The following is a 12,252-nucleotide window of genomic DNA, read 5'->3' as shown; positions in this document are numbered from 1 at the left end:
GACCACTGACAGACATATTAGGAAGCCTTTAAGTGTTTGCTACTGCAGATAATGCTACAATGTATGTCTTCTTACACTTGTGCAGCTATATCAGAAAGATGGCTACTTAGAAATAGAGCTGCTGGGTCAGAGCGTGTGTACATTTTTAACTTGTTTGTGCCACATTGCCTTCCAAAAGCACAAAGTTTGTTTCTGCCAGGAGTGTATGAAAGTACCTACTTAAATATATGACATTTCTTTATGTCTGCTTTACATATTATCAACTTTTAAAATTTTTGAGTCTTACGCATAAAATGTTCTCACTTTACATTTCCGTGTGTAATAGTGAGGTTAGAAGTCTTTTCATATGTTGGCTGTTTGTATTTCTTCTCCAGGAATTGTCCAGTCATAGCTCTTTGCCAAGTTTTCTATTAGGTTGTCTTTTTCTAAGTGATCTACATTATTATTTTAAAATAGATTCTGGATATTAATCCTTTGCACACACACCACAAGGAGTTTTTCCTAGTTTGTCATTTGCCATCAGCTTTCTTGATGGTGTTATCTGTGGCTCAGTGTTTAGGTCAGTGAATCTTTGGTCTTTTAATGCTTGACTTCTCAATTACAAGGGCCTTCCCAGTCCTAAGATTACAAAAAAAATTTTTAATAGTCTTATTTATTTTTAATCTTTTATTTGGACTTTATTAGAAATTTGATAAAAGATAGTGATATAATTTTAATTTTTTCCTCTTCCAAGCACTATTAAAACCTTTCCCATTGACTTGAAATGTCAGTTATAAAGTTCTGTATGTAGTTGGTTTAATTTTTATTCTTGTCCTCTACTATGATTTTATTCATTGGCATTATCTCTCATATATGAACTTTAGAGTCATCTTGTGGGTTTTATTTAAAAAATTATTTAATCTTGTTGGAAGTTTTGTTTGGATTGCATTTAATTTACGGGTTACTTGAGGGAAAATGTTTGCAATATTGAATCTCCCACTGGAGTCCTGTAATGTATTTATTCAGGATGGTTTTGTTCTATTTTGTTCTGAATTTTGCTACAGTAATGTATGTTTATTTCTGACCACCTTGTCAGTCTTAATAGTTGTCAGTTGACTTCTTAGGTTTTCTGAGTATATAGTTATATCATCTGCAGAAACAATAGCAAGTTCTTTTTTGTCCCTCTCATTTAGTCTTCATTTCTCTTTATTGTCTTGTTCAGTTGTTAGGGGTCCCCAGGACATTATTTTAGAGTAGCAGTAATAAAAGTTCTCTTTCTCTTGCTCTTAGCTTTAAGAGGAACACTTCTGTATATTTTAACAGTAAGTTTGATGCTTGCTGTGGCTATCCGATAGTCATCTTGTCTAATTAAGAAATTTTTCTATTTCTCTATTTAGTTTTTATCAAAACTCAGTATTATACTTTTTGACATCTGTTTAAATAATATTTTCTTGCAATCTTTTAATGAAGTGAATTATCTTAATTTTCTGTTGTACCATTCTTGGGTTCTTGAGATAAACACTGGTTGTAATACACTGTTTTTAATATGCTCAGCCCTAAATTTGGTATTATTTAGAATGTTTGTATGTGTATTTGTAAGCAAAATAAGCCTATCCTTTTTTTTCTTACTTATGTTTCTCCTTGCTATGTAGTATTTACATGCTTCAGAACTAGGTGTACCTTGAAGATATGAAAACATCCACGTGTAAAACTATCTGAGCCTGATGGCTTGAAAGATGCCATTTTGACTGCCTGTTCAAATAATTTTGATTATATTCAAGGGCTGTTAATATCCCATTTTTCTCTGATCTTGAGCACATTACTAATTTGATTAAATCTGTTTTCTCCCCAGCTTCTGTTTTATTTTATTGAGAAATAGTTAACATACATCACTGTATATGTTTAAGGTGTATGGCATAATGGTTTGATATACACATATTATGAAGATTACTAAAGTAGGTTTAGTTAACATCCATCATCTCATGTAGATAAAAAGGAAAAAAAAAAATGTTGTGATGAGAACTCTTAGGATCTACTCTCCTAGCTGTCTTATGTCATACAGCAGTGTTAAGTATAGTTAACATATTGTATATTACATACCTAGTACTCTTGCCTGGAAAATCCCATGGACGGAGGAGCCTGGTAGGCTGCAGTCCACGGGGTCACACAGAGTCGGACACAACTGAAGCGACTTAGCAGCAGCAGCAGTACCTATTTATAAGTGGAAATTAAATTCCACATGTAAGTGAGATCTTACAGTATTTGTCTTTCTCTGTCTGACTGACTTCTTTTAACATGCCTTCAAGGTCCATCCAACGTCATTCCAAATGGTAGGACTTCTTTGTTTTTTATGGCTGAATAATGTTCCATTATATGTATAAATGTGTGTGTGTGTATAGATTTGATATACTGAGATATATATGTGTGTGTAGAGATATATATCTCACACCTTCTCTATCTGTTCATTCCGTGATGGACATAGGTTGTCTCTGTCTCTTAGCTGCTGTGAACTGTGCTGCTGTGAATGGGGGAGGGGGTGCAGATAGCTTTTCAAGTTAGTGATTTCCTTTCCTTTGGATATATTCCCCAAAATGGAATTACTAAATTATATGTTGCTTCTGGTTTTAATTTTTTAGGGCTCTATACTGTTTCCCGCGGTGGCTATAGAGTTTACAGTGTATCCTACCAGCAGTGCACGAGGGTTTTCTTTTCTCCACATCCATGCCATCATTTGTCACGTTTTGTTGGTGATGGATGTTCTAAGAGGTCTGAGGGGTTCTTTCATTGTGCTTTTAATCTGCATTTCCCTAATGACTGTTAGCATCTTTTTCATGGACCTTTTAGCCATTCGTATATGTTCTTTGGAAAAATGTCTGTTAAGGTCCTTTGTCCATTTTTAAATTGAGTTTTGTTTTTTTTTCCAGGTTGTATGAGTTCTTTATATATTTTGGATATTAACTTCTTATCAAATACATGGCTTTCAAATATTTTTCCCACCCCATAGGTTGTCTTTTCACTTTGTTGTTTGCTTCTTGTGCAGAAACTTTTTAGTTTAATGTAGACCCCCACTTTGGTGTTATTGTTTGTGCTTTAGCTATGATTTCCAAAAATCATTACCAAGACCCATGTCAAGAACTTTCTTCTGGGAGTTTCATGCTTTCAGGTTTTACATTTAAGTCTTTGATTCATTTAGAGTTCATTTTATGAGTGATTAAAATAGGGATCCAGTTTCATTCTTTTACATGTGAGTATCCCATTTTCCCAACACCATACTGAAGAGACTGTCTTTTCTCCATGAGAGTTTCTGGTTCCCTTGTCAAATATTAGTTTACTGTATGTGTCTGGGTTAATTTCTGGGCTGTCAATTATGTTCTGTTGATCTATTTGTCTTTTTATGCCAGTGCCATACTAGTTTTTTTTTAAGTCTCTTTTTATATTGAAGTATCCATATAGTTGATTTACAATGTCATGTTTGTTTCAGATGAACAGCACAGTGATTCAGTTACACATATATCTATATATTATTTTACAGATTCTTTTTCCTTATAGGTTATTACAAAATATTGAGTATAATTCCCTGTGCCAATACAGTCGGTCCTTATTGGTTATCTGTTTTATTTATAGTAGTGTGTATATGTTCATCCCAACCTCCTAATTTATCCCTCTCCTCCCTTCTTCCCTTTGGTAACTATAAGGGTTTTCTGTGTCTGTGGGTCTATTTCTATCTTTTAAATAAGTTTATTTTAATCTTTTCTTTAATTCAGATTTCACATATAAACAATATCATATGATCTTTGTCTTTGTCTGGCTTGTTTCACCTTAGCATGAAAATCTCTAGGTCATCCACGTTGCTGCAGATGGCATCATTCCGTCCTTTTAATGACTGAGTAACATTCCATTATATTCATGCACCACATCTTCTTTATCTCTTGATGGACGTTTAGGTTGTTTCTGTGTCTTGGCTATTATACAGTGTGCAGTGAACATCAGGGTGCATATATCTTTTCAAGTTTTGTTTTTCGCTGGATACATGCCCAGGAGTGGGATTGCTGGATCATATGATAGTTCTATTTTTAGTTCTTAAAGGAAATTTCATACTCTTCTCCATAATGGTCATACCACTTTACATTCCCACCAACAATATAGGAGAGTTTGCTTTTCTCTGCACTCTCTCCTGCATTTATTGTTTGTAGACTTTTTGATGATGGCCATTCTGACTGGTTTGAGGTGATACCTTATTGTAGTTTTGGTTTGCATTTCTTTGAGATGTTGAGGATCTTTTCATGTGTGTTTTGATCATCTGTATATCTTTTCAGAAATGTCTATTTAGATCTTCTGCCCATTTATTGATGGGTTGTCTTTTGGGGGGTTTTTTGAGCTGTGTAAGCTGTTGGTATATTTTGGAGATTAATTCCTTGTTGGTTGCTTCTTTTGCAAAGATTTTCTCCCATTCTGTGGGTTGTCTTTCCATTTTATCATTTCCTTTGCTCTGCAAAAGGTTTTTAATTAGGTCCCTTTTGTTTGTTTTTAATTTTCATTACTCTAGGATATGGGTCCAAAAGGATACTGTGCAATTTATTTTAAAGTGTGTTTTGCCTGTGTTTTTCCTCTAGGAATTATACAGTGTAATCTTGTCTTTAGGTCTTTAACCCGTTTCGAGTTTACTTTTGTGTGTGGTGTTAGAAAATGTTCTGATTTCATTCTTTTACATGTAGGTGTCCATCTTTCCCAGCACCACTTGTTGAAGAGACTCTTTTCTCCATTGTATATTCTTGCCTCCTTTGTCATAGATTAATTGTCTATGGTAGTACAATACTGTTTTAATTACTGTAGCTTTAGTATAACTTAGAATCAGGAAATACAATACCATTGCTTTGTTCTTTTCTCAGGTTTGTTTGGCTATTTGGGGTCTTTTGTAGTTCCATGTAAGTTTCAAGAGTGTTCTCTATTTCTATTAAAAATACCATCGGAATTTTGATAACAATTGCATTGTATTACATACATGGCTTTGAGAAGTATTAACATCTTAACATAATTAATTCTTCCAATCATGAACATAGGGATACCTTTCCATTCTTTTTTTCATTTTGGCTGTGTCGCCTGGCTTGTGGGATCTTAATTCCCTGACCAGGGATCGAACCCATGTAGTTACTGTAATCACTGCATAGTGGGGCTATAAACTCCATATTAGCAGAGAGAGAAGATACAAAGTGGGATTCCCATGTGGCTCAGTGGTAAAAGAATCCACCTGTCAATGCAGGAGATGCTGGTTCGATCCCTGAGTTGGGAAGAGCCCCTGGAGTAGGAAATGGCAACCCACTCCAGTATCCACACCTCGTGAATCCCACGGACAAAGGAGCCTAGCAAGCTACATACAGTCCATGGAGCCAGAGTCAGACATGAGTGAGCGACTGAGCATGCATGCAAGATACACAGTGAATGGTCTGGCAATTGTTGACATCAGTGCTGCCTGCCACACTCCTGGGTGAGTGTAAGGACTAGTTTTTTCTCTCAGCAGACCCACACATGGGTGAGGATGCACCACCTCTGATGTCCCAGGGAGCCATGGTATAGACTATACGTATGCATCTTGGACATGTGTGCCCCACCTGGAGCTCGTTCTCCACGTTGAGAGTGCTTATTTATGTTAATTATGGACGATTTTTAACTTGAATGGAAAGATGACATTTTTTAAAAGTCATTTGAAGAATCAAGATCATAATGTATAAAGCTAAGGATTACATGATTCATCTCAAGAACATTCTCTGAGGTTTTTTGGTTTTAAACAAATACTTAGAAGTTGTCTCTCTGTCCTTTTGAAAGAAGTATAAAATCTGAGGTAAATATATAAAAGTAGAAAATAGAGACTTGTTGCATTCTCATCAACAGGCAGAATATGGTTTTTTTCCAGGGTTTATACTTAAAATCCTTCATCTGATATGTAAAATGTATTTATGTTGAGTCATTTCTTTCTCTTTTGCTGGTAAACCAGAAGATCATGAAATGATTCTGCAGAGGCAGGAGCATTACGTTCAGTTTCTTTTTTTGTATATATCAGATAAGAGACTTGCAAATGGGAGTGTGTCCGCCTCACATCCTTTGTATGGTGATGGCAGTGATGTTTGCCTTTTTGTGACTGTTGCAACATTTATTAATTCATAAACCCACTTCCAAAGAACCTAAGGGCTTTTTGGCGAAAGGTGACTATAGTAAAAACGATGTTAGATTTTGACAGGCTACTTTTGTTTTTACAGACATTTCTTTTCTTTTTCGTATTTCAAAACTACTAGTATTTCAAGAGTGTTGTGGGGGGTAGAGGGGTGCACAAAAGTTAGTGCACATATTTGGAGTTAGGATTTCTGAATCTTTAACTAGGAAGGGAAAATAACATTTTGAAGTTCAGGTCAGCTTAAGCCTCTATATCCTCCTCTCTGAACCAGCACTTCTGGTTGGTAAAAAGCTCACAGATCTCAGAGACAAAAGCAGCTTCAGAGGTTGACTTCGGTAAACTGTAATAAAATAGAAGAGAAAAAAAAGGCAGCAGTTCCAGAGATTCGCCTATTTTCCCATGGATTAAGGGACCCTGTACACCTTCTATCCCCTCTTTAACTCACTGTCATCCGTTTAGCAGAGCTTCCTATATAACCAGTTGGTATCAGTAGAAACAGCACTTCTGTTAAACCTAAGGAAAAGTCTCATAAAAAACTCTTTTCAGAAGTTTTCACAGTACTTAAGCATTTAAGGGAATGTTTGTCTTACCATGGAGCTTCCCTGGTGACTCAGATGGTTAAGAATTTGCCTGTAATGCAGGAGACCAGGGTTTGATCTAGAGAGTGAAAGTGGAGAAGGGTAAGGACCCTGGAGTGCTGGAATTATATATGCCTGACAGTTTGCAATACTAGCCAATAGTAAGGTTTTGGTTCTATTTATTTTTTCTAGCTCTTACTATATTCTACTTTTATTATTAATATGGGGGAAGTTATCTCACTGTTATGATGTTACTTACTATGTATATTATTAAACATTTTGTATATTTTTTAATATATACTGTTAAATATATTGGCCTTCCCTGGTGGCTCAGATGGTAAAGAATCTGCCCTCAATGCAGAAGACCCAGGTTCGATCCCTGGGTTGGGAAGATCCCCTGGAGGAGGAAATGGGCAACCCATTCCAGTTAAATATTATGTTATCTTTACCAGTGGATTCTTTTTCCAGAGCAATAATGAAATTTCACAGTATGAAAATGGAAGAAATCAACAAAATTATTCGTGACCTTTGGCGAAGTACCTATCGTGGACAAGGTAATTAACATGGTGTAACTTGAATGCTCTTTCTAAAGCCCTGTGTCAAGCTTTTGCTTCATATGACCTCTCATCATGTCAGTATTACCTCTAGATCCCTTTCTGAACATCTTTCAGATTTTCTAAGAATTCTTATCTTGACAATATCTTGTAGAAAGAAAAAATGCAAAGTTTTCTATTCCAAAGCCTGACAGGACTTACAAATTTGGCTATGGTACAGATTATATTTAGCTGATGACATAATAGGTTCTGCCGAAGTGCAGATAGGGATAAGCTGAAATGAGATAAGAAGAAGAAGAAAACCATTAGGAGGAAATTCTTAATAGGGGAACTAAGAAAAGGGCACAGCTGAGAGCAAGGGCACAGCTGAGAGCAAGGATTCTGACCAGGAATCCTCATAACCAGGGAAAAGTTTCCAAACCACCCAGTGTTTCCCCTGGGAATGTCAGCCTCACATGGTGCTTATAACGTTCTTTGATAAGGTTTGCAAATGACAAAATGCTGCAGAGTATAGGTTCCTAAAATCTTCTTCTTTCTGTATCAGATATTGAGTACATAGAAATTCGATCAGATGCCGATGAAAATGTATCAGCTTCTGATAAAAGGAGGAATTACAACTACCGAGTGGTGATGCTAAAGGGAGACACAGCCTTGGATATGAGAGGGCGTTGCAGCGCCGGACAAAAGGCAGGTATCTTCATGAACGTAAGGCCACCTGTACACAGAAAATTGACAGAGAAATGATCGTCAGCACAGAGGAAGCAGCCGAGGTGCCCGTGAATGGTGGGAAGCTCCTTATAGCGTCATTGCTGCCACATGAAGTGAGCCAGGCTCACTCACTCTCATTACACTCTCAATTCTAACCAGCATTTCCTGCAACATTATGTAAAGTAGGCTTTTAGAAGAAGGGCCTGAAGCAGTCTCACAGGATAGTGTAAATGTAGAGCAAAAAGCTGAAGGCCATTCATTGTTTCATGGCATTCCTTATGAGAATAAGGTTATTTGATCATCAGTTATAGACCCACACTAATTTATGTGCTACCAAGAAAGAAAAAACTCAATAGTAATTCTAAGCTGCATCTTGATTTCAGAGAAGTCAAAGGGATAAGGAACGGTATGTTTTAGAATCAGTGACATACAGTATTAGCAAACCAGACCCTAGATTGAGCCAGCTGAGGCATTACAGTAACTAAGAGTCTGATAGAGAAGGCCGCCTCGCCATAGGACTGAGTCCCCACCACCACTCCCCAGCCTAGCCTTGGGGCCTGGGGACCATCTGAAAGCAGGGTCTACCAGAGGCAAAGGCTATGAAAGCCACAGGTGCCTCTGCCCCACCGCCACAGGGACTCAGTGCTGGGCCAGGCCACCCAGCTCTGCAGGGAGCTCTGGGAAGAAGGCGAGGCTGGATGTGCAGAGCTGATATTTCAAAAAGTTGGGAAGATAGGACTTGCATCCTTGGGGAACAATGGTGGGTTCTTTCACTGTGCACTGGTTTGTCCCCAAAATGTTACCGATTTTTTATCTTCCTCCTTTGCAGATTAGAAGAGTATTATCAATATTACCTCTGGACCCCTGATTCTTAACAAAATTTTATAATTCTGTAAATGGATGCTCACATCATCTGAGTTATTCACATAAAAGTTTGCAATTTTTTAAAGACACTCTATGCATACATTTTTGTCATCAACCCAGACAGCTGATACCAATTTATAAGGCATCTGCAGATTATAATCTTAATCAGATTGCAAAAATGACAAATTTGTGATCTATAATCAATATCCCTTGAGTTTGAAACATGTCTGTTTGGATTAAAAATACTTTCTGAACAAAAGCGGATTTCCTGTAGCTACTATAAATTATAAAAATGAGTGCTAGTGTTTCCTTGGTGTTGAGTGACAGGACAGACAGATGCTTTGTAGAGGTGGGCCAGGAGCTCCATCCCTGCTCCACTCTGAACGGGTGCTAGTGGCAGCAGGAGAGGAGGGCTGGCCCATGGCCCTGGCGTCTTCAATCTGCCAGCCTGCCCTGCGCGTCAGAGAAAAGCTCTGAACTGCCCTGAGATCACTCACTCACTCACTGATGCACCTTTGCCCACAAACCTGGAGGTGGAGGGGACATTACAGCTCACACACCAAGAAGTGTATGCTTCCTAAACTAGTCCTTCCCTCTTACTTCTGTGACCCTGTACCCTCAGGTGGCTTCAGTGGCAGTCTCAGTGTTAGGTTTCTGTTATCCACAAAAGCTCCTCATAGTTTTGGTTGCGTGGATTTCCTACAGGCAAGCTTAAATAAGACCATGCTTCTGTACTCATAGTTTCCCTCTTCCCCCCTCTCAGAATCATACACACAAACATTTAAGTTTGCGTTAGAGCAATGGTGCCACTTTGGTTCCACAGAACAGAGAGATTTAAAGGTGTCTCCAAGAGAAAAGGTGTCTGTGAGGCTCTAGAAAATGTGTTATATCCAAGTTTTCTAACATCATCAGGAAAATAGCCAGATTATGAATTTTTAAGGTTGTTCATCTTATACCACTATTAAAATTGTCAGTAGCATTAGATAGGTGTTAACTGCATTTCTGATGCCGGTCTCTAATTGGAAGCTTTGTTACAGCTGACGTGAGGTGTGGCCTGGCATTTTAATGAGGTGCACCTGAGGTCAGTGAGCCTGTGACACTGCCCCGCCTGTCCCTTCGAAAGACCGGGTTCGAGTCTGCCTGTTTTCCTCGGGTGAATGAGAAATGTGTGCAGTGCTGAGCTCTGGCCCCCTTTTTCCAGGTATTAGCCTCACTCATCATTCGCCTAGCCCTGGCTGAAACATTCTGCTTAAACTGTGGCGTCCTTGCTTTGGACGAGCCAACGACAAATCTTGACCGAGAAAACATTGAATCTCTTGCTCATGCTCTGGTTGAGTAAGTACCTCAAATTTGAAGCCAAGTTATGACTGTTTTTAAAGGAAGAGGAAGAGAATTCTCTGGTGAAAACTGAATCCTCTGTAGATGTGTCCTCCTTGGGGAACTGGTTCTACCAGATCTTAGGCTTTACCTTGCTAGTAATTTTTCAGATGCTTAAAAAAAGAACTACCTGGTGAACAGATGCCCCAGACACATCCTACATCTCCCCAAGAGTGTTCACATTGAGGGTTTCCTGGCTTGGTTTGGTTTTCCTGTAAACCCACCAGAGGGGCCCATGTGTCTTAGACAGGAGTTAGCATGCTCCACTAAAGCATTTCTAGGTGGTAATAGTGGGTTTTAAACTCTCTCCCCAGCTTCTCACATGTGTCAGCGTCTATGAGAAATGACAGCTCTTACTCAAAGAGTGTATTAGTGGTGAAGTAGAATCCAGACTGCAGACACGCTTATCACAGTTCACGGGTGGGGTGGTGCCAGCTCTAGGGGCATAGAGCCCTTGCTTCTGCACGGTGCCAGCAGAGGCTGGGCAGTCTCCATGAGATGGAGAAGCTCTTCTGGGGGCTCTTCACTCCAGACAGACTTCCTAGCAGAGAGAACGTTTCCTGTGATGGGAGACTTGAGTGGCCCCAGAGCCAGCTGTCTCCGGCCATCTCTCTCAGCAGTCCCGTGTGACCCACAAGCAAGGGTTGGTGCTTGTGAAAGCTAAGTGCATCCAGCTCCAGGCAAGGGGTAAATAAGCGGTTAGTTAAAAGAAAAAGTCTTAAGTCTCAGACTCATAACTAGTTACCTCAGCATATAGATAACAAGCAAAAATGTTCTCAGTACACCCACTCGGGCCCCCTGTGTGTCATACCAGTGATGCGTCTAGTGACTGGTGGTGGCAGAATTCTAAGTAGACCCAGCTCCTAAGAAGGCAGTGGGGCTCACAGTGTTATTCCCCTTGCCTGTAGTCTTTTTTAATAGTTTTCTTCCAGAGAAAACTAATATCAGGTCAAGAAAACCCCAGGAATAAGTCAGACTCCTAAAGTTGAGTGGCACAGATTATTAAGGAAAGTGCAATAAAACATTTCTACTTGCTTTAAGAATAAAACTCGTTATCATGTATTCTCACCAGTCTTTAAACTAGACCTCAGTGAAGAGTCAGGTCACACATCCCCACTGTCTGGAGAGGAGAGAGACTGCTACCCGGCTGGCCCGAAGGCCTGGATCCACCCCACCCCTCCCCCCTCCCACTTCCTGCAGGGCTGTCAGAGGCCCTGATACTCACACGACACAGGAAAAGCCTGGTCATCACACGCAGCACACACTTTGTGTCTGACAGGGTTCTCAATGGCTTTTGCAAATAAAGGAAAGAGTTATGTATGTTCTTTAGTAATAAAATGTTATATTGTTTCAGGATAATAAAAAGTCGCTCACAACAGCGGAACTTCCAGCTTCTGGTAATCACTCATGATGAGGATTTTGTGGAGCTCCTAGGGCGTTCTGAGTATGTGGAGAAATTCTACAGGATTAAGAAGAACATTGAGCAGTGCTCAGAGATTGTGACATGCAGTGTCAGTTCCCTAGGATCTTATGTTCATTAAAAACATTCAAGACTTACATACTTCAGAAACACTGGTCCTCTGGCAACTGCGTATTTCTGGTATTGAGTCAATATGAAAATGTTCTTTCAAATGAGCCTTGTGTCTAGCGTTTTTAATGTCTGAGAGGTTCAAAAATCATTAAAAGTATTTCACATGAAATTTGGGCTGATTCTCTGAACTCCATTCCTCTCCAGGCAGCATCTGACAAGCCTCAGCAGCGAAGATATGCTCAGCCTCCCTGCTTCCCTCCCTGCACTAATGAAGAAGTCTATAGGACCTGAAGCTTCTTACTAAACGTTCACTTCTCAAAGCATTAGTGAGAAGTAGTTTCTCTGCCTGGAAACTACAGTTTGGGCATTGAAAAAAAAAAAATCAGTGTTAAGATTTACCTCTAAATTTAGTTCATTGTTTGTGGTTTTAAAAACTGAGTTATCAATACTAATATCTGAAGATGAAAGAAATGATTATTAATATCTGGCTCT

The 12,252-nt window shown here is 39.0% G+C and overlaps 1 protein-coding gene across 1 annotated transcript in view; it reads left to right on the top strand.

The window, feature by feature from the left end:
- The window catches only part of RAD50 (RAD50 double strand break repair protein), a 113,126-nt gene extending 101,279 nt beyond the window's left edge, over positions 1-11,847 (top strand). The window contains exons 22-25 of the mRNA XM_068980088.1: positions 7,195-7,280; positions 7,825-7,967; positions 10,054-10,187; positions 11,584-11,847. Of these exons, the coding sequence (XP_068836189.1) occupies positions 7,195-7,280; positions 7,825-7,967; positions 10,054-10,187; positions 11,584-11,770 (550 nt within the window). The 3' untranslated portion in view covers positions 11,771-11,847. The remainder of the gene's footprint in view (positions 1-7,194; positions 7,281-7,824; positions 7,968-10,053; positions 10,188-11,583) is intronic.
- Positions 11,848-12,252: the final 405 nt, after the last annotated feature.

This window comes from Capricornis sumatraensis, chromosome 9 (assembly GCF_032405125.1).
Source record: "Capricornis sumatraensis isolate serow.1 chromosome 9, serow.2, whole genome shotgun sequence".
In the NCBI taxonomy this organism is placed as follows: Eukaryota; Metazoa; Chordata; class Mammalia; order Artiodactyla; family Bovidae; genus Capricornis; species Capricornis sumatraensis.
This window is presented reverse-complemented; position numbering and strand designations above follow the sequence as displayed.